Source organism: Mauremys reevesii, linkage group 2 (genome assembly GCF_016161935.1).
Source record: "Mauremys reevesii isolate NIE-2019 linkage group 2, ASM1616193v1, whole genome shotgun sequence".
NCBI classification, from domain to species: Eukaryota; Metazoa; Chordata; order Testudines; family Geoemydidae; genus Mauremys; species Mauremys reevesii.
In genome coordinates, this window is record NC_052624.1 from 200359337 (window position 1) to 200382990 (window position 23654).

The window sequence follows — 23654 nt, forward strand, 5'->3', positions numbered from 1 at the left end:
TCTGACACAGAGCAGCTGTGCTCTCTGGTTCTCTGATACAGTGGTTCTCTAGTACACTTGCCCATATTCTAGGCAGGACTGATTCTATTTTTAGATACCAAAAAGGAGGGATTGACTCGGAGTCATTCCCAATTTTGGCTTTTGCGCCCCTGGCTGATCTCAGCCAGGGGCACTTATGACAGCAGCAAATGGTGCAGTGCAAAAGGACTGGTAACCATGATCATCTTATTACCAATTTATGGTATGGTAGATGGTACAGTATGGCTGGTAACCATCTCTGCTGTCATGCAAAAGCAAAAGCATGCTGCTGTGTAGCGCTGCTGGACCGCCTCTGTCAGCGGCATCTAGTACACATACGGTGACAGGCACAAAAGGCAAAACAGGCTCCATGGTTGCCACGCTGTGGCGTCTGCCAGGGCAATCCAGGGAAAACGGGCTCGAAATGATTGTCTGCCGTTGCTTTCCCTGAGGAAGGGATGACTGACGACATTTACCCAGAACCACCCACGAAAATGGTTTTTGCCCCATCAGGCACTGGGATCTCAACCCAGAATTCACAGAGACAGACTAGACTGTGTTCATTGTTCGCAAAAATGTATCTTTGCAAGAAATTCACTCCCTTTTTCCCATCACACAGCTTTGACTGTCTCCAGACCTGCCACAGCATCCCCCTCACAGAGGCTGGCAAAGATTAGGCGGCGAAAGAAAAAGACACGGGACGAGATGTTCGCTGAACTTATGGGGTGCTCCCGAGACGAGGCGGACCAGCAGAGCCAGTGGAGGGAGACCCTCTCTCTGTACCAGCGCTCACACAGTGAACGGGAGGAGAGGTGGCGTGAGGAAGACAAGCAGGCGACTCAAACGCTGCTTGGACTAATGAGGGAGCAAACGGACACGCTCCGGCGCCTTGTGCACGTTCTGCAGGACCGCAGGCAGGAGGACAGAGCCCCCCTGCAGTGTATCTGCAACCGCCCTCCCCCGCCACAAAGTCCCATACCCCCCTCACCCAAAATAACCAGAAGGAGGGGCGCCAGGGGCCATGAAAACTGTCACTGCACCCCAGCAGAGTGCTCAAGTACCCAAAAGCTCTCATACCCTAAATTTTGAGAAGTCCTTTCCTTCCTGCCTCACCCAAGCCCCTGTCCCAGTTTCATCCCCTGTCTAGTTGATAATAAAAAATACTTTTCTGTTAATTACTGTTTCCGTCATGTTCTTTTAGAGGAGACTGTGTTTGAAGGGGGGGAAGGGGGTTGGTAATTGGACAGGACAATCACCTTTACCAGGGTACAGACACGGGGGCAGGATCAGCAGCAGGTCACACACACAGTGCAGTCAGTAGGCACCCTGGTCGGCATGGGAGGTGGTTTGCAGGTTCTGTGTGGGTGGGGCGGGGGGTACGTGACTTTGTAGCGGGGGAGGGGGGTTACAGATCTCATGCAACGGTCCCTGTCCTGGACCACAGAGCCACGCAGCAGAGGAATCTGTATCCATCCTCCCCCGCCGCAAGGCCACATAGCCCCCGCACACAGAATCCCAAAAAGGAGGGATGGCAGGCTCCGTTGAAACAACCAGTCCGGCACTGCAGACTGCTCTGGGAGCAGGAGCCTGTCATTCCTCGAGTTTAGAGGCGGTCTTTACATCACCGCACACCCTACCCAGCACAGTCCGCGTCCCAGTTTCAACCCTTTAACTCAAAGTCATCAATAAAGAAACCTTTGTACAGTTACAGTGGAACATGTATTTTATTTTTAAACGTGTGTTGGAAGTGGGGGAAGCGGGGTGGACGGGGTATGTAACTGCAGATGCTAGTCAACAGTAACTTGGTAAAGAAACAGGGGCAGGTTCAGCTTCTCTGTAAAGAAACTGAACAGTCACAGGTCACGCTGCTCGCTGGTACTTGAAGAGTTCCTTGTCGCTGTGCAAGGCGCCTGCATAGGGCTTCACGAGCCAGGGCATTAGCGGGTAGGCTGGGTCCCCGACGATCACTATAGGCATCTGCACATCCCCAAGAGTTATTTTGTGGTCCGGGAAGAAACTACCTTCCTGCAGGCGTCTAAACAGAGCAGAGTTCCTGAGGCGACTCTAGATTTAATCCTGAGTGGAGCGCAGGAGCTGGTCCAAGAGTTAACTATAGCAGGACCGCTTGGAAATAGTGACCATAATACAATAGCATTCAACATCTCTGTGGTGGGAAGAACATCTCAACTGCCCAACACTGTGGCCTTTAATTTCAAAAGGGGGAACTATACAAAAATGAGGGGGTTAGTTAGACAAAAGTTAAAAGGTACAGTGACTAAAGTGAAATCCCTGCAAGTTGCGTGGGCCCTTTTTAAAGACACCATAATAGAGGCCCAACTTCAATGTATACCCCAAATTAAGAAAAACAGTAAAAGAACTAAAAAAGAGCACCGTGGCTTAACAACCATGTAAAAGAAGCAGTGAGAGATAAAAAGACTTCCTTTAAAAAGTGGAAGTCAAATCCTAGTGAGGCAAATAGAAAGGAGCACAAACACTGCCAACTTAAGTGCAAGAGTGTAATAAGAAAAGCCAAAGAGGAGTTTGAAGAACGGCTAGCCAAAAACTCCAAAGGTAATAACAAAATGTTTTTTAAGTACATCAGAAGCAGGAAGCCTGCTAAACAACCAGTGGGGCCCCTTGACAATGAAAATACAAAAGGAGCGCTTAAAGATGATAAAGTCATTGCGGAGAAACTAAATGGATTCTTTGCTTCAGTCTTCACGGCTGAGGATGTTAGGGAGATTCCCAAACCTGAGCTGGCTTTTGTAGGTGACAAATCTGAGGAACTGTCACAGATTGAAGTATCACTAGAGGAGGTTTTGGAATTAATTGATAAACTCAACATTAACAAGTCACCAGGACCAGATGGCATTCACCCAAGAGTTCTGAAAGAACTCAAATGTGAAGTTGCGGAACTATTAACTAAGGTTTGTAACCTGTCCTTTAAATCGGCTTCGGTACCCAATGACTGGAAGTTAGCTAATGTAACTCCAATATTTAAAAAGGGCTCTAGGGGTGATCCCGGCAATTACAGACCGGTAAGTCTAACGTCGGTACCGGGCAAATTAGTTGAAACAATAGTAAAGAATAAAATTGTCAGACACATAGAAAAACAAACTCTTGAGCAATAGTCAACATGGTTTCTGTAAAGGGAAATCGTGTCTTACTAATCTATTAGAGTTCTTTGAAGGGGTCAACAAACATGTGGACAAGGGGGATCTGGTGGACATAGTGTACTTAGATTTCCAGAAAGCCTTTGACAAGGTCCCTCACCAAAGGCTCTTACGTAAATTAAGCTGTCATGGGATAAAAGGAAAGGTCCTTTCATGGATTGAGAACTGGTTAAAGGACAGGGAACAAAGGGTAGGAATTAATGGTAAATTCTCAGAATGGAGAGGGGTAACTAGTGGTGTTCCCCAAGGGTCAGTCCTAGGACCAATCCTATTCAATTTATTCATAAATGATCTGGAGAAAGGGGTAAACAGTGAGGTGGCAAAGTTTGCAGATGATACTAAACTACTCAAGATAGTTAAGACCAAAGCAGATTGTGAAGAACTTCAAAAAGATCTCACAAAACTAAGTGATTGGGCAACAAAATGGCAATGAAATTTAATGTGGATAAATGTAAAGTAATGCACATTGGAAAAAATAACCCCAACTATACATACAACACGATGGGGGCTAATTTAGCTACAACGAGTCAGGAAAAAGATCTTGGAGTTATCGTGGATAGTTCTCTGAAGATGTCCACACAGTGTGCAGAGGCGGTCAAAAAAGCAAACAGGATGTTAGGAATCATTAAGAAGGGGATAGAGAATAAGACTGAGAATATATTATTGCCCTTATATAAATCCATGGTACGCCCACATCTCAAATACTGTGTACAGATGTGGTCTCCTCACCTCAAAAAAGATATTCTAGCACTAGAAAAGGTTCAGAAAAGAGCAACTAAAATGATTAGGGGTTTAGAGAGGGTCCCATATGAGGAAAGATTAAAGAGGCTAGGACTCTTCAGTTTGGAAAAGAGAAGACTAAGGGGGGACATGATAGAGGTATATAAAATCATGAGTGATGTTGAGAGAGTGGATAAGGAAAAGTTATTTACTTATTCCCATAATACAAGAACTAGGGGTCACCAAATGAAATTAATAGGCAGCAGGTTTAAAACAAATAAAAGGAAGTTCTTCTTCACGCAGCGCACAGTCAACTTGTGGAACTCCTTACCTGAGGAGGTTGTGAAGGCTAGGACTATAACAATGTTTAAAAGGGGACTGGATAAATTCATGGTGGCTAAGTCCATAAATGGCTATTAGCCAGGATGGGTAAGAATGGTGTCCCTAGCCTCTGTTCGTCAGAGGATGGAGATGGATGGCAGGAGAGAGATCACTTGATCATTGCCTGTTAGGTTCACTCCCTCAGGGGCACCTGGCATTGGCCACTGTCGGTAGACAGATACTGGGCTAGATGGACCTTTGGTCTGACCCGGTACGGCCTCTCTTATGTTATGTTATGTTAAAACACGCGCGTCATGAACTTTGCCTGGCCACCCGACGTTGATGTTGGTAAAACGTCCCCCATGGTCCACCAGTGCTCGCAGCACCATTGAAAAGTAGCCCTATTTCTCAGCAGCTGACTGTGGAAGAGGTGGATGATAAAGTGCGAGGAATTGACAACGGCCATAACTGCAGCGGGCTCCATGCTCGCAGTGCTGTGGTGCCCGCGCTGTCACTGAGCAGAAAAGTGCACGAACAGATTGCCCGCAGGCGCTTTCGGGGAGGGAGGGCGTGATTGACGGTTCAATGATGACAGTTACCCAAAACCACCCTCGACACATTTTTCCCCCAGCATGCATTGGGGGGAAATCCCAGAATTCCAATGGGCAGCGGGGAGTGCGGGAACTGTGGGATAGCTTCCCACAGTGCACCGCTTCCAAAGTCGACGCTGGCCCCGTTACTGTGGACTCACACAGTCGAATTAGTGTATTTAGTGTGGATACACAAATTCGACTTCATAAGGTCGATTCCACAAATTCGACTTAAGTTGATTCAAAATAGTCTTGTAGTGTAGACATACCCTAAGAATCTTAATTTACTTTAAAAAAGGGAGGTGGGGGAAGAGAACTGAGGTCCTCAAAAAAGAAAATATAATTTTAGCATTGATTTCACTTAGCAGGACTTTTAAGCTGAAGAAGTCTTTTAAATATCAGAAACATTTTTCTGTGCATACCTTTTACATATATCTTCCATATATTATCATCTATCTTCTATTATGGTGATTGCTGTGATACCACTGCTCGTTGCTTATGCAGAGGAAACCATGTGCACTCAGGGGCAGTACCCACAATACCATTAGTCAACATTGGTCAGCTTATGCTTTTCAGCAAATGTTCTCTGCCCAACATACCAGAACCAGGGATAAAATTTTCAAATGTGCTCAAGTGAACTGACAAGAATATGAAAGATATACAGTGAGATGAAAACATGCCATTCATTGAATACACACCAAAAGATCTTGTTACTTACAGTTGGAATGCATATCTTGCTCAAGGGGTTGCCATCCAGTAGGTATGATCCATTGAAGGTCACATATTCATCATAATATTGAGGTGCCTGAGGAATAACGCTACACAATAATTTACGTTTCTCTTCTATTTTTCTCCTTATATGCAAGTATTCAAAATATGGATTTGCTCTCTCTGAACTGTATGGCTGAATCTCTTCGAGTTTCAGAGAATCTACAATAGCTGCCAGAGACTGCTGGGTTTTCTCCTTAGCTTGCAGTAAAGAGGGATTCACTTGTACAGGCTGAGGCACACGTGACACCTTTCTTTTGCGTGGATGGTGTACTTGAGCATCATCTTCCTCAATTAATCTTATCCTTCCTTTCATAGATGCAGCTGACTCAGAGTCTTTTTCTGATGTTTGTGTGCAACCAATAGAATTCTGTTTACTCTGACTAGCAAGCATATTTGCTCTATTTCTAGTAATTCTTTGAGGAACTTCTTGCTGTTCTGTTTTATTATCCTCAACAGTTTCTTCTACTTCTAGTTTAACTGTCTGACTGTATTTATGTACTATTTCTTGAGCAGTTTGCTGTGAATTATCTTCCAAATTGGACAATGGGTACTGTGGCGGGTCATGTGTTGAAATATTTTCTCCGCCATCTATAGTGCAATTATTTTTATTAGCTGATTCATTTATAATTCCTTTTGGTATTCCTGCATTTAGTTCACATAGATCAATGTCAGCTCTACTATTATCTAAATGTGCTGAAACCAAATTTTCTAGCTGGGCTTTTTCATTTTGGATTTCTTGAGTGTTAGCTGTGCTACTATCTACTTCATCAGCACGAGAATTCTTGTAAATAATTTTACTCAACGCATAAGAATTTGTATTTAGTTGTGAACAAGCATCATCTGCAGTAAAATCCTTTTCTGACAGTAATGTAGATAGAGTATTAGCTCTTCCAAAATTCTGTGAAATATCCTTAGTGACACTTTCAGGATATACAGTGATAAGCACATTGGCCTTTTTAATATTTGATGGGAACAAAGTGTTTTCAGCTTCTCTTGTATTATTTGTGTCTGTGTCCAAAACAGAACTGGTAGTTTGAACTAGATTTTGTTGCTGTTGTACAAATATTGGCTCTTGATTGCTAATACCTGGTAAAGATATGTGTTTAGACATACACTCTATATCTGGGAGTGGCTGGATATGCAAAGAGCAGGGTGACTGTGAAGGCAAAAAAGATGTAGAGCAGGGTGACTGGGGAGGCAAAAATGATGTAGATTCCTGAAAACTGGAATTTCCCATAATTTCAGTGTGTTGAGGTAAAAATTCAGACAGTTTCTGCTCTTTTAATGTCCTGTTTTCAGAATCATGCAATGCTATGACAGTACTAGTATCTTGCTCTGACGTTCCATAACCTGAGCAGTTGGATCCATTACTTAATGAATTAAGTCTGTCAAAAGGCACATCCCATGGTTTAGTTAGCTGATTCAGACCACTTTGACTATATGGCTCTAGATGCATATGAATTTCTTCGGAAGGGCTCAACTGAGCAGTATTTTTAACAACATTTGTATCCAGTGTAACATGCTTGTTGCTACCAGTTTTAGTTGGAGAAGATGTAAAATTGGAATGTAAACCAGACATACTATTTTGAAAATCCCTTTCAGGCAAACTACAAGAAGATACTTCTGGTTTGGGAGAAGTGCAAGTATGACTTGGAACTACTAGTAGAGCACTCTGAGTATTTTCTTCAGATGTTCGAGGCTGTTTTGTGTGTTCAGAAATAACACTAGGCATACTGCATCTTCGCACTTCTACAACAGGTCTACAGTCATTTAAAACCACTTTAACATCTTCAACAGAAGCTGATCTAATGTAGGCTGGTGGAAGTCTGTTTGCAAAAGGTTTAATGCGCTCTGGCAACTCTGCTAGGCTATCAGTCTCCCTTTCAAGAAGGGCCGGAGATTTGGCCAAAAATGGTGATTGTGAAAAGGACATTTGGGAATCAGAACCTTCTAGCGTAAAGTCTGAATCATATTCCATTATGGGTCTTGGAGTAGTTACTGTAGTATGGCAAGAATCTTCTGAACTAGCAACTGAAACCATTGACACTGACCTGGAGCTTAGACCTGTCTTTTCACTTTCTGATCTAGGAGATCTATTTAAGTTGTTATCTAAAACTAATAATGACTTTCCAGAATTTAAGTTCTTTATGTCTACAGATTGGGATCTACTACTTGTAGCATCCTTCAGCTGCTTCTCTTTCATGTAAATGTCTGACAATTCTGAGCTTTTTGAACGAATCAGCTCTTTGTTTTTTGATTCAGTTAGTGAATGTTTTGTTTTTTCTTTATCTTTTATCTTGTTAAGTTCTAAACAGGACCGATTCCTTAATCTTTCCTTCTCTTTTTGTTTTATTTTTTCTTTATGTTTCCTATGCCACTGTTCAATTTCCAGATCTTTAAGGCTAAGCATTCTTTCGAAACTAGTTTGCATTAAATCATCATTCACTAATCTCTTTTCTTTAGGTCGAGTATCTTTTGGTGCTGATGATGGTTTAGGCTTAAGTTTTTCAGATTCAAGTTTTAGTTTAGGAAAATTATTTTGCTGCATTTTATCTTTGTGTTTGTCTCGTTCTTTGTATCGATCTATGTCTTTATCCTTTTTATCTTTCTCTCTACCATCTGGAGTTTTCAGCAATTCATCTTTTGGTTTCTCTTTCAAGGACAATTTTTCATGCAATGCTTTACTACTATCTGTAATATTACATTTCCTCTCTTCTTGCATGTGCTTTGAGTTTGCTACTGTTAAACTGTCTTTATCTCTGGACTTTTCCTTTTTCTCAGCCTCCTTTTCTTTGTCTTTATTTTTGCCTTTTTCTGGTTTACTATACTCACTTTCTTTTTCTGATAGTTTGACCTTTCTCTCAATGCAATATTTTTCTTTGCTTTCAGGCAGGTGTCTGTCTTTGTCAATCTTTTCTTTGTCATGTTTTTTATCAACTTTTTCTTTGTTTCTTTCTTTGTCATCAAATTTTTTAATAGTACTAACATTTTTTATCTTATCATTTTCTTTATAACATTTATCTACTTGCTGGGAATTTGTTTTTTCCTTTGCTTTTTCTATACTTTCATTTAGCTCTGCTTTCTCTTTCTCTGGCTTATAGTCATGTTTTATCTTTTTCTCTTTATCTACATTTTTTCTTTCTACCTTCTCAATGTCCTTTTCTTTAACTGAGGTTCGCCTCTCAGCTTTTTCTCTGATGTTTTTTTCCTGCTTTTCAGTATCTGCTTCTTTTTCTACTAAATGCATACTAGCTGGCTCATCTTTAGTACCTACAGCTGAACAGAACAATTCTGTTTCTTTATCTGTGAATATGTTCTCTTTTTCTTCTTTTGTATCTTTCAATTTCTCATCCTTAAATAATTTCTCATTTTCCTTTCGATTTTTTTCTCTCTCTCTCTCATCTTTAAAACTTCTATCTTTCTGGATGTGTTTCTCTTTTACTGATTTATCTTCTTTCACCATACTTTTTTCCAGCTTTGATTTTCTCTCTGAAGAAAGAGATTCATGGTCCATATTTAACAATATATCTTCAGTTTCATCACTTTTAAAAAAGTTCTCTTTCCAAAATTCTCTATCAAACTCAATATTTCTTTGTACCTCTTTAGCACTATCTTTGTGTTTGTGTTTTTCCTTTTCCCCATCCTGTTCTTTTTTGTGCTTGTCCTTTTCTCTTTCTTTATGCTTCAGTTTATGCTTTTTAAGTGTTTTACCTTCCTTGTCGATTTTTTTCAGCATACATTCTGAATTCTCAAATGCTGAACTATTTTCTTCCTCTTTAATTTTAGGACTAGATTTTTCACTCAATTCTAAGTGCAAATCTTTCTGATGCTTGCTTTTTTCTTTGTGTTTGCAAGATTTGCCACTAGAGCTTTCCACTAGATATTCAGAATCTGTATTATGATCATACCTAACTACTTCAGATTGTAATGATATTTCAGAATCTCCTGGTGATAAGCATGTTTTAGTGTTTTCTTGCTTTAGTGGTGTTGACTGCTTTTCACTTAATCCACAGGGATGTTTAGGAGATTTGCTAGCAGTAATATGAAATAAGGGTAAAGACGACTCTTCTTTTGGGCTAAAAGATTTTTTAAACATCTCCTCCTCTCTAGCTTTGTCTAAAGAATCTAGTCCAGAACTAACTACATTCGTCACTCTAGTATTTTCCTTTTCTTGCTTTAGTTCTTGATTCTCTTTATTTTTGCTCTGATTTTTTAGCTTCCTTTTAACTTTCCCTTTTTGCTTGTGGTCGTTTGAGACAATATATTCTTTTTTCGTTCTTATATCAGAGTTTGGAGTTTCTGTGATAGAACAAGGAGGAGAGACAATCTTCTTGTCTTGAAGAATTTCTTCATCTGAACTTTCAGAACTTGAGTACAAAACTCTAGATGGTTTCTGTTTTTTACTTTTAAATGATTTTGGAAAAACAACTTTTTCCTGTTTCACAAATAAATTATTCTTTTCTATTTCAGACTCATCCTCTTTTCTTAGATCCTTTCTAAGAATACGTTTGTCATCAATCATTTTTATTTCATCTTCCTCATCATCTTTAAACTCATATTCATCAAGAGCAGTTGAAAGTGGTGCCTTACTAGGGACTATCTGCTTGCTGTCAATGACTAGAGATTCTTTTTCTGCTTCAGAATCAACATTCCCATCTACACTGGAAGGATTTACAGATGGAGCTTCTTCAAAATCTAGGTTGAGAAAACAAAAACAAAGAAAATAATGATGGAGACATTGACAACTCTGAATCATATTATAAATATTATAGACATGTATGGATAAATCATTAATTAATTACAGAGGTAAAATCTTCACATGACAAAATATAAAAGTTTACTGTTACACAATAGTTTTATAAAAGACAGCATAAAATATCACATATTCGAGAATTCACTAGTACTATTACAATATTGTCACATACTCTATACTTCAAAAGCCAGTGGTTTTAAAGTAGTAGTCTGACCTAACCAGACATCTTTTACACATACAAACTTAAAACCGAAAAAACTTTTTTTTTTGCATCCAATAAGATTAACTATGGTAAATTTATTTACAGCTTTCAAATTCACAAAACAAATGTGAAAGAACAAAGAGCAAGAGTATGACTAATACATTATGAAATAGTTTGTGTACAGCATATAACAAGCAGTATATTAGTTTGTGACTTGTCAAAATATGGGGAGGGGAAGCATAGCTCAGTGGTTTGAGCGTTGGCCTGCTAAACCCAGAGTTGTGAGTTCAATCCTTGAGGAGGCCATTTAGGGAACTGGGGTAAAATTCTGTCTGGGGATTGGCCCTGCTTTGAGCAGGGGGTTGGACTAGATGACCTGCTTCATATACTATGAAAATCAGGGTTGCATTACTTTATATTTTCTACAGTTAAGTGAGTAAAATGTGATACACTGGTTTCATGCATTAGTTTTTCACCTCTTGTGAACTAGGACCAAGTTCTGATTTAATTCAGTAAGAATTTGCAAGTCTTATCTCAATTTATCACAAAATTGCCACTTATGGCTTGTCTACATGAGGGGTTTAGTCTGCAGTAACACGAGTTCATCCGGTGTGAAAATGCCTGCATACACACAACATAATTCATTACAGTGCTCTAACTCTGCAATCACCAGTTACTCTAGAGTCCTCTTTCAAGCTGTGCTAAGTTTGATACAACTTGAGGTAGTGCAGCCTATTGTTCATTTGCATGCAATGCTGCCACACACTACTTTGGCAGTCCTCCAACTGCTATCCCAAACTGCTTTGTGTGTTTGTTACTGATCTGTCTGTTTTCCTATGTGCTTTCCACTGCTCTAGGATCAAGTTGACCAGATGTCCCCCTCCCCTGCTTAAAAACTGGCATAGGGCCAGAATCTGCCTATTTGCTCTTGGATTCAAATATATCAGCATCACTCCATATTACTCCAGAAGCATTACAACAAGCCTCGAGCAGCTGCTTGGAGTTGCGCAAAGAGCCTAGACCTCTTTACCATGTGGAGAGAAGCACTGATGCAGCAAGCTCTTGTGGCCAGTCAACAAATAAAGACGTGTTTGTGGACATTGCTATGCAGATGTCTGCAAAGTGTCACAACCAGGATGCTGACCAGTGCCAGACCAAAACCAAACAGCTCAGGAGGACTTGCATTAAAACCAGGGATGCCAGGAAACAGTCAAGACAGAATATAATCTGTCCTTTTTTTGAGGAGCTGGCCAGGATTGTAAGCAATGACACCATTACTGAACCCAAGGAGGGTTGTATATGTACCCTGCTTCGCACCTCCCCCCCGCAACCTCTGCCGATGACAAGCAGCAAGAATCTTTAGAGGAGGAACACGAGGAGGGCAGTAAAGAGCTCTCCCCACAAAACCAGGATCTGTCTGGGACTCAAGACCTTAAACCAACTGTGTAAGAAGCAAGTCCAATTCCCAGCCAGATACCCAGGCTGAGATTAAGGAGACAGATCCTAGAGAGGGAGCCTTAGCATGTAAGTATCTGTCTTTACAGCATATTATTCGATTGTGCTGTCCTAGCTTCTGTTCCCGGTGCCCCATAACCACAGCCATTTTTGGCAGATTTGAGCTAGGAGCCTCTCTGAGTCTCCAGCCCTTGCCTTCCTCGATTCCTTGGACTACACTGTCTATTCTCCCCCCATCCCTCTACATGTTTTCAAAATGGTGGTTGGTCTGGCCAGGCAGTTGGCTTCTGTCTCATACTAATGCCCCAACCATTCACTGTTTAAAAGCCCATTTCATGGAGGACACATACCCATCTACCTATTTTCCTTTCCTCTCCCTGCATCTATCCTGTGGGTCTTAGGTCCATTTGCTCTCTGAGAAGAATTTGGCGGCATTTCGGCAGTGACGCCTCTGGATGACGTCGCTTGTCGGCGACATTTCAGCGGATGCTCGATCGCCAGCCAGGACGTGGGTGCATTTAGATGCCCCTGGGGGCGCCATGGCACCCATGGGCACCTGGTTGGGGACCCGTTATAGACTAACAGATGTATTGGAACATAAGCTTTTGTGGGTGAACACCCACTTCGTCAAAGCTTATGCTCCAATACATCTGTTAGTCTATAAGGTGCCACAGGACTCTTTGTTGCTTTTTAATGTGCTACTTGTACCACCCCATCGAAGACACTGTAATGCTCACAATGCATTTGCCCCTCTCGCCAGGATAAAAGCTGGATATACAGCTGCACAATTTAAATGCTCTGAGTCTCAGGCCTGAAAGCAAGAGCAACAGGCATCCCTGACAATTATCCTGGCTATTTCCATTTTTCAGTGGATGTCTTGATGGCTGCTCAAACCTCTGAGCAAGTCTCTGCATCTCAGCCCACCACTCATCATTGAGGCTTTCTCCCTTAGTCTCACAATATTGTGCAAAATACAATATGCGGCTACAATCTTAAGCAAGTTTTTTTCTGCAGCTTCTAACCTAGCTCATAAGCACACTCAACTGTCATGCTGCAACTACTGAGGCAATAGTTAAATAGCTCCTTCCTTCAGTCCAAGTGGCCTGTAAGTGAACATCTACACTGGAATAAAAGACCTGTGGCACGACCGCAGCTTATTGGGTCAGCTGACTTTCAGGGTCCCAGAGATTGGGCTCCAGTCCAAGCCTGAACATCTACACACCAATTTTACAGCCCCGTAGCCTGAGTCCTTTGAGTCCAAGTCAGCTGACCCAGGCCAAGCACGGGTGTTTAACTGCTATGTAGATGTACCCTGAATGGCTTCCTTAACCAGGGAAGCAGAGGATTAAATGGGTCTTCCAGGATGAGCAGAGCAATCTCCATGCCATTGGTGTCCATAGTGATCTTGGGGGCAAACTCTCTTTTATTCATTAAGGTAAACAAAGCTGAATTCTGAAATATGCTAGCATCATGGACCTTCCCAGCATTTTTGTTTGTGAACCTTCCAGGATGGTCAACCATGTTCTGGGAAGACCCTGGAGAAATACCCTTTTCTATTGATCAACTCTGATCCTTCATGAGGAGGGCAAACAATAGGCACATGGGTCCCATCAAAATCCAATACAGTCTGGGAACCCCATGTGTCAAATTCATCAATAATTTCCTGACCATTACCAAGCTTTATAGCCCAATGCAACAGTACCTTACACATGGCATCACATCCTTGCATGACCATGGCCCCAACAGTCAATCTCCCTGTACCAAATTGCGTTGCTATTGCCACATGCAGGAGTGGCCAGCTTCCCAATTGCACTGACGACCCACTTCTCAATGGGATGGGGCACCATACATTGGCACGCTGCTGCTGCAGCAGTTTCAGGGCTACTTCAGCACAGATCTAAAAAAAGGTTGCCTTTACTATCCTGAAATTCTCTTGCAACTAGTGCTAATTCCAAGTCTTCAGAACAATAGTCTCCCACCAATCCTTAGGCCAGAACAGTGGTGCACTGTGTGAAGCTGATCTAGGAACCTTTCCTGTAGTAGCAGTTCCTCGGTGTCATCACCTTCTTCCTCCCTTCTCCGCTGCTGAAGCTGCTACTGTAGTATCATCATCTGTTTGGTGGTGCTGAAGGTGAAGTCCAAAATTGAAGCCACTCAGCTTCAAAAGCTCAAATAAGCCCAAGCAGCCTCTGTATCTTCATAGTTGCCAGCAAAGCTGTGCAAAGGATTGTTGGGTCCATGCTGGCTAACAGCAATTCAAAAATGGCATTAGCCCACCCATAAAGAGATGAAGCATGAAGCAGATCAGAATCATGGGATCTTTTAAAAAATTTGACCCAAGACCCAGAATTACACTGGCTTCTGCTATGCACCCCACAGTGCACACAAGAAAAATCCCAGAATGCACACTGCTCAGCAGCAAAGCAAAGGCACATGGGATACCCTCCCAGAATGCCATGCGTTTAGTATACAAGAAGCTCTCGCAGATGATGCAAATTGAAAGAGGGCATAGCCATTCTGCATGTATGCTATTACTATGGCTTATGTACAGTGCATCAAAAAGCATGTGTCAACTCAACTAAACCCCCGGTGTAAACTAGGCCTTTTTTTTTTTTTTAAAAAGGGATATGAAACAAACGTCACGTTATTATGTAACTGAAATAAAAAGTTCTTTCCTCCTTCCTATGACTTGCATTTTTAAGCTTTTTTGAGCCAACTGAAAAGATCAGAAAAAAAATCACAGAGTTATATACTCCCTTTACGGTATAACTGTCTATCTAGGTTCTTATAGCACACCAATAATTGTTTTACTTGAATACACTAATCAGCATGTAAAAACAGGGTCTTAAAATGAAAAAAAAGTGTTAGACAACCTTAACTACAGGTGTTGCTACAAACTCTTCTAGCTATCATTACTAAAAGACAGTCAAAACATGCAAGTTGAGGTGAACAAATCTATATTCTTTTATCAAAAAATATAAAAGGTTATTTATAATGCATTTTTCTAGTACTGTGCAATTAAGGTTTAACTCTCTAACCTGAGCAACTGTCTTCATCATCAGAAATAGGCACCTCCTTTTTCAGTAGCAGTTCCAGTTCTTCTGTTTCTGCTACATCAACTGGTCTCTCCCCATGTTTGTTGGCCTGAAATGGATTTCCACCATGTCGAAGTAGCAGCTTCACAATCTGCAATGTGAGAACTTGGTTTTTACATTTTGTAAGAGCTAAGAAGTGACCCACAAAATAAATACAAACATTAACTGTGCATTCTTCCTCATTTTTGACTTCCTGAGTAATAATCTCCAATTTGACATGGGCTCTGTATACTGTAATGACATAACAGAGTGCTCCAACCTTTTACCTACAGAGGCCCAGATTGCAGAACTGGTCTTCTGGGTTGCATACTACCTGCTGAAATGGGATGTAGCCCATCAGAAAAAATGTACCCCCTCCCCACACAATTAAAATGTCTTCAGTTGTTTGGACCTAGCAACAGCAGGGGGTGCAAAGGAAGGAGCCGCTCTTCCCTCTTGCCCCTCTGCTCCATCCCTGCTCGCACTCACCCAGCTGCATCTCCTGAGCTCTCCCTTACTCTCCTCGACCCATCTGCACAGTACTCTGGTCTGAGGAAGGGGAAGTGTCACTTCAAGAAGTGTAGTGACAAAAGGCCACAGGTGGTTTTTGGGTTTTAGGAAGAAAAGTGTTGTGAGCCACTGCTATAAGATGATGAAAAACTGGAGGACCGTAACTTTTTATTAAGTAAAAATGTACTTGTTTTCAAATTGAAAAGAGGTTCTAACAACAATTTTAACTAACTGAATCAGACAAAGCAGCACAGTGAGATATTTTTACCAAGCATGCATTCCCATGCCATGACCTATTCCTCTTCTCCATAACTGATGGCTGTCTCATACCTTCCCGCCAGAATTCTCCTCTCCTTCCACCATTAACAAGCGCTCTCTTTCTCTTCCGACCCTTTCAATATCCTGCATTATTTGGCAGCCAGATCTGAGCAGTTGGCACTTCTTCCTGGAACTATTGAGCTCTCCCTGAGTGCTTATGGGAGACAGCAGAGGAGCTGACAACTGAACATGCAGGTAAACAAGGTACCAACCCAGCACACAGCAGCAGCTGTGACCTGTAGGACAGGTAATGGCAGTAGGCAGTATCAACATAAGCCTTTCGGTGTTGCTTGAGGCTCAAGAACTTCGTAGCGGTAACTGGTGCGAAAGAAGTGATTGGCTAGCACGGGGTCAGCAACCTTTCAGAAGTGGTGTGCCGAGTCTTCATTTATTCACTCTAATTTAAGGTTTCGCGTGCCGGTAATAGATTTTAATGTTTTTAGAAGGTCTCTTTCTATAAGTCTATAATATATAACTAAACTATTGTTGTATGTAAAGTAAATAAGGTTTTTAAAATGTTTAAGAAGCTTCATTTAAAATTAAATTAAAATGCAGGGCCCCCTGGACCGGTGGCCAGGACCCAGGTAGTGTGAGTGCCACTGAAAATCAGCTCGTGTGCCGCCTTCGGCACGAGTGCCATAGGTTGCCTACCCCTGGGCTAGCATATTTTTTTTCATGCATAAGACTTGAAATTTAACTTGTGATTAACAAATGAACAGGCCAGACAAAATCAGTGGGGGCAAGATGTGGGCCATCTGAGCCACCTGGACAAAACCCCCAAATTACACTATATAATAAAATTAGTAAATTGTAAAAGTGTATATTCTATAACTGGGTTTAGAGGTACAACATGAAAAAAGAAAAGTTTGTCCTTATGTAATTCAGTAGTTGTAAAATGAATTTCTGGTAACTCATTACATCAACTGGACAGCTGTGATTCCTGCTCAGCTCTCTCAAGTAGATGAACTAATAGGAAGATTTAAAAATGTTGTTGCCATCACTCATTTGGAGGATAATTTCTTTCTCATTCCAAAATACTTTTTGTAACAAAACAGAAAGCACTGAACAAGCAAGAGGCAGCTACAAAATCCTGTCTAAAATTATCTTCCTTGCCTATTGATCTAATCACATCACCAGCCCTTTTTGAATCCCTCCAGTTTAAAACTTCTTGTCCTTACCTTACAGACCTATATAATTCTGCCCTGGCTCATGCATCTCTGAACTTGTTTCTTATCACATGATCCCCTTAATTCCTTTAATGATGGAAGCTTTCATGCCCCTTTTGTACACTTCTTCCACAACTATCTTGGTGACTTTGTCCATCCAGGTCCTACGTGCCTAGAATGCTCTATTTTCTGTTTTCCAAGCCACTATCCTTTCTTCATTCAGTTCCATTCTGAAGGCCCTCTTCTGCCATGATACCCACAAGAAGGAAGTCAATAATTATAATATAGCAAAAAAACTTGTCATTTTCTACTCTAGATTTCCCAATGTACCTTGTCTTGTTTAGAATGTAACCCGTTTGATGTACAGATGATCTATGTTTTTAGTCTCGTACAGTGATCAAAGCACATAGCTTTATTAATAATCCTTATTTTAAGTGCTAACAAATAAATGATCAATTACTGGAGCATCTAGTCTGCAGAAATCCTGCATAGAAATAAAAAACACAAATCCAGAAATGATGGAGAAAATAGATGGCTGTAAACCTACAGAAATAATTTCAATTTCCTTCAGCACTTGACAGCAAGTATTTAATTCTTAAGAGTATCAGGAGAAACGCTTATCTAGCTCCATACATAAATTCATAAATAAATGGATGAAATACTATAAAAATACTCTATAAAGTATCAATTTAAAATATTCACTAGAAGCTACAGTGTAGTTTAGAAGTTGTTTTCTGTTGAAAAACACACAGGAGAAAAAGCCTTAGGAAAAAAATCTTGCTTTTTAACCTGCTTCCATTCAATAGCTTTTAGAGTCGTTCTACATTTTTTGAAGCAGAGAGTAGGACAAAAGATCTGTCGAGTACTGACAATGGCAAAAAGCAAGACAAAAGATTTTAAGATGTCACAAAGAGCAGAATCAGGATTACATGGTCATTCGGTAGAAACTACACCAGATTCAACATTTGCACCTACAGATATTTACTTATTTTTTCCCTAAAGCATACTTACATCTCTATGCCCACTGCTAGCAGAATCATGAAGTGGAGTATCATCATCCAGTCCTTGTGTGTTCACATCTGCTCCTGCTGCTATCAGAACCTTAGCAACATCATAATAACCAACATTACAAGCTTCATGAAGTGGAGTCCAACCTGTAATCATGGAAGTCAGAATGTTTAATTTTTGATCTTATAATATTAATATATTGTTTTTAACCAAACAAACCACTTGAAAACATCAGCACAAAACATAATTGTTATGTGGGTCATTTCAAAGTTGTGTGCGTGTGTGTATGTGTAGATAGATATATCTATATCTATATCTATCTCCTAAGCAAATTCCTGTGCTATACTGGACTTTATATACATAACGTGGCACTACTGTAACACCTTCCGTCTCAAGATCAAAATGTGTTTTACAAATATTAAGCCTCACACTAAACACATTATAGAAGGTAAGCATCCTATATTTACTAAGATTAGACTGAGAACGGAGCTCACAATGCAAGTTTATGGCAAAATTGAGAATCTGATCAGAAACCACCACCCTAATTATACACCTCACTCCTTCCTGGTAAATAAATATTTTAGACACATTATTTGATTTATATGCAAATGACTGAATAAGACTCCATTTGGAATTACAACAAACCTCCACCTTAAGAAGTTTGCTTATGCTAATTGCCAATCTCTGTTCTTCTACAGTAACTGAACATGCAACAGTAATGACTGACAGCTTTAACATTTTTGAGTACAGGTGTGAATAGCACCTACTCCTTATCAATCATTCTAGATAAGCTACTGACAAATAAACCAAAAAAAAAATATTTCCTGATATTTCTTAAAGCCACTAACATTAATTCTCATAATCAGGGACTTCAAGATCCATCTTACTAACCCAGCTGCCACCAAGGCTGCACATTTTCTCCACCTCACTTCTTCATTCAACCTGCAGCCCCAGTTCAACTCTCCCATTCACCAAAGGGCAATTTACTTTATTTGGTCTTCACCAAGCAGTGCTCACTCCCCCTCTCTCAGATTTCTCTGTTGCTGAGTTACCCCTCTCCAACCATCAGCTGGCCTCTTTTCAGCATCATCCAAGAGCCTCCCCTCACACCCCATACTTGGCCTTTCTGTGACTGCCAGTCCATCAGTACTGATGACTTCTCATCTGTTCTTAGCCCTCTTCTCGCTTGATATGGCTGTTGATTCTTTCCAGGGACCAATCTCCTTCACCCTTGACTCTTTTTCCCATCTCCCATCACAAAGTCTGTCTTACCAACCTCCCATCCCTAGCTCCCCACTCCTTCCCAGGGCCAATCAGAGGGGGGGCCTGGAGGGCCATTTAGCCTGGGCTTCAAGCTCAAAGGGGGCCTCAAATTTAGACACTTGTTAATTTTTTGGCATTTGATAAGTTTTGCAACTTGTTTTTATGCGCATCCCTATCGGACCAAAATGTGACACACACTCTCAGCTTAGAGCTGCAAATTTAAGCAAATAAGAGATGTGATTTGGTAAAAGACAATTTTTTTGTTAACTGATACAGATTGTCATATTAAAGAGTTACAAATGTTTATAAATATAAATAAAAATATATCAGTTCTGATGGCACAAGATTAGACCGTGATGAACATGTCCTCTGAGATCAGCTGATTATATAAACAAACCACTACTAGTGGCTGGTGCTGGATCAAGTGCGTGGTGAAAGGCAGAGAATTGTTACATTTTAGTGTCTTTATAGTTTTACGTCTAGTTGACTAAGGAATTTTTTTATTTGTGAGAACTCCTCATTATTATCGTCATATAGTAGCTAAAAGAGGTGACTAGTTGGTTGGTTGAGCCCTAACTTAGTAGCTTGGCCATCATCATAGGCATTTGTAGTCTGTAGGCCCAGATTCAAGGTGAAAATTTGTGAGGACAATCTTGCACAGTGAATTTTGTGAGGACGCACGTTTGAAATTTTTGCACATTATCCCTCTGTCTATATCCGTGTCTGTGTTTACTATATATGTCATCCCGTTGTCTTCAGCTTATCCTGTTATATTATATTTTGCGTGCTTAAGTTTTGATTCAGTGATAAGAATAACAACCTGTCTGACTGTTTCATTTTGTATTCTTAATTAGCATGCCTTCATTTTAAGTCTTTTCAGCATTTGTGTACCATTCAGCATTTGTGTACATGTTTACAGTAGAAGATTTCAAGTGTAGATAAGCTACTTATTTACAGCAGAATATTTCAAGTGTGGATAGGATACATATTGACCAGATAGATCACTATAAAGAGGAGATTTGAAAGTGGTGCAAGCAAGAGACAGTGAAAACAAATGAGTGAAGCAGCAGCTAAGAGCTCAAAGCCCATACCTTCATTTCTCAAACCACTGGAAAACACACCTTACCCAACAAACAATGCTACAGATAATGAAAACTCCGCAACTGCAACAGGTGATATTTCAATGCCAATACCTGAACATGAGGACAGCAGTCAAGAAGGAGATGTGTCAACAATAACGGATGCAGCAGAAGATCCTGTGTACGATCAAGAAACTCAACAGCAACAGGAAGATGTAGATCTTATGTAGCAAGAGCAATTCATAAGTAGGTCAGGTTTGACTGTGACTAACATTGGAATTACTGACAAGAACAATGCTGCCCAAATGCAATTTTTTCTTCAAATTAGTTGTTTTGAAATTCCAAGTAACATTCCACAAAATCGTGCTTTCCCTACTCGTCTGCTGACAAAAACTCTTCCAAAAGGGGAGAACTGCGCAAGAGACTGGTTATGCTAGAGTACGGAAAAACAATCTCTGTACTGTGCACCCTGCTTCATTTTGAACAAAAGTACTGCAAATGCATCAGTTCTCCTTGATCAATCAGGATGGAGCATCAACAGAGGTTGGAGGAAGTTGAAAGACCAAATACTACCACATGAGAGTTCAACGTCACACAAAGAAAACTATGTTGCATGGAAATCAGCCAATAGGGCAGCATCAGCTGAAAGTTCAGTTGAGAATTAACTCTTGACGGAACTCTCTACAGAAACTAATAACAACTGGAAAAAACTTCTTGAGCGCATCCTGAATGTCATCCTTTTTCTTTTTGAGTGGGGATTGGCTTTCTTTGGTTCCAGTCAATGTATTGATGATCGTGCAAATGGAAACTTTCTAGGCATAGTTGAGCTCCTAAGCAAATATGACCCCCTTTTATCGGAGGATGTTAAACGTGTTCGAGAATCACAAGAGAGTCAAAAGCGCATGCAAGTCCATTATCTCTCAATACGCATACAAAACGAGTTTATTGAGCTATGTGGATCATTCGTACAAACAATTATTGATGAGATTCGAAATCCAAGTATTTTTCAATCATTGTTGATGCCACTCCAGATTGTTCTCACAAAGAACAGACTACTATGGTTATTCAATATGGTAAGATTGTAGACAGCTCAATTTTCAATTGAAGAAAGGTTTATTTTGTTTGATAATTTCACGAGAAAAACTGGAAAAGAAGTTGGTGCTCGAGTACTAGCAATTCTAGAAGGTTTTAAGTTCAATTTTCAAGTCTGCATTGGTCAAGCCTATGACAATGGATCTAATATGGCTGGGAAGTACAAGATGTACAAGCAGTTCTGCTTGAACATAATTGAAACTATATTTTCTCCAGCTGTGGAAACTACATACTAAACCTTCTAGGTGTTGACTGTGCTGAATCATGCAAGGAGGTAATTACTTACTTTGGAACGGTTCAGCAAATGTACAATCTCTTCAGTGGCAGTTGTGACAAAGTTCCTCCTCTGCCTTGGTGGGTCCTGTGCTTATTGGCAGATTTGCTCACCTCAGAGATTCACGGCAGCCTTCAGTTTGGCCACTTTTGCCAGTGGCTCAAACCTGCCGTTCACTCAGCTAACCTCATCACTGGCCAGCATGGGGAAAAGGAGGAGAACAATCCCCGCAGTCTCTGCTGGCCCACCTAGTGGTTCGGAGGGTAGGCCAGAGACCTTCCCCTCAGATGGGACCCACAGTCCAGGTCAACTCTTCTTATATCAAATAGGGAGTTGAGGGGATGGGGGGAACCCAGGCCCGCCCTCTACTCTGGGTTCCAGCCCAGGGCCCTGTGGATTGAAGCTGTCTACAGTGTCTCCTGTGACAGCTACAACTCCCTGGGCTACTTCCCCATGGCCTCCTCCCAACTCCTTCTTTATCCTCACCACAGGACCTTCTTCCTGATTTCTGATAAGGCTTGTACTCCTCAGTCCTCCAGCAGTATGCCTTCTCACTCTCAGCTTCTTGCACGCTTCTTGCTCCCAGCTTCTCGCATGCACCTTACTAACTAAAGTGACGTCCTTTTTAAAACCAGGTACCCTGATTAGCCTGCCTGTCCTAATTGATTCTAGTGGCTTCTTAATTGGCTCCAGGTGTCCTCATTAGCCTGCCTGCCTTAATTGGTTCCAGCAACTTCCTGATTGTTCTGGAATAGCCCATTATCTTACTCAGGGGAAAGGGACCCGCTTAATCTGGGGCTAATATTTCTACCTTCTATCACTCTCCTGTAGCCATCTGGCCTGACCCTGTCACAGTCCACAAAGGTGGGAAATTCTGAAACAATATCTTCCTGTTTCACTGCATTCAATGTCCAAAACTAGAGAGTCTGCACAGATTGATTGTGTTCATCCAGTTGCGCGGCATTTGAATTCAGTGAGAAAGGCTTTAAATGAGCTTTAATCTCTCAATCTCACTGCACAGGCTCGAACTGAACTTCAGTCTATTCAGAAGCACATATCCAAATTTGAATGCATTCGGACGTCATCTTTGTGGATAAAACTACTTACAATGATCCACCAAACTAATCTGGTAATTGAAGCATGCAATGCTACACTTGCTGTTGAGAGGGATAACTTTGAAAGTCTTATCAATGACATTCAACAGATTCATGAACAATGGGATGCGATCCTGACTGAGTCCAAATTAGTAGCACAGAATATTGGCATTTCATCTGAGTTCTCCACCAATTGCAATTTACCTGAATCCGATGCAGAGCAGCATTATAGGGTCAATGTCTTCCTTTTAATCATTGACTCTATTCAAACAGGTCTTACACATCGATTTGAGTCACTGCTACTAATTTGTACTCTTTTTGGGTTTCTTTGCCAGTTCAACAGACTGAGTAATGAAGATCTACTTTCTGAAGCTGAACAATGTCAGCAACAGTACAACACAGAAATCTCAGACAAGATCTTCCTCAAACGAATATATTCCACAAACTTTAAATTGGATTGCAAGCTAAAGGAATTGCTTCAAGAAATACTCAAACTTGGACTCTCTCGGGTGTTTCCTAATATCACAATCGCATTGCATATTTTTGTCAGCTTGCCTGCATCAGTGGCTTCAGGTGAACGCACCTTCAACGTGTTGAAGCAGGTAACAAACTATCACCGTTCAACTATGGGATAAGAGTGTTGAATGGGTTTGCCATGCTCAATATCAACTGTGACATTGCATGAAAGTTAGATTTTTCCTTAATAATTAGCGCATTTGCACAGAAGGCGGTTAGAAAAGCATTTGTTAAATAAAAAAAAAAGTCAAATTATG

General features: G+C 40.9%; 1 protein-coding gene across 3 annotated transcripts in view; it reads right to left on the reverse strand.

Moving 5' to 3' along the window:
* The window catches only part of ANKRD12 (ankyrin repeat domain 12), a 126008-nt gene that overhangs the window by 31326 nt on the left and 71028 nt on the right, over positions 1 to 23654 (reverse strand). For all 3 annotated transcript variants that reach the window (XM_039521486.1, XM_039521485.1, XM_039521487.1), the window contains 3 exons: positions 18083 to 18225; positions 15042 to 15189; positions 5541 to 10288 (listed from right to left, as the gene is read on the reverse strand). In XM_039521486.1, the coding sequence (XP_039377420.1) occupies positions 5541 to 10288; positions 15042 to 15189; positions 18083 to 18225 (5039 nt within the window). The remainder of the gene's footprint in view (positions 1 to 5540; positions 10289 to 15041; positions 15190 to 18082; positions 18226 to 23654) is intronic.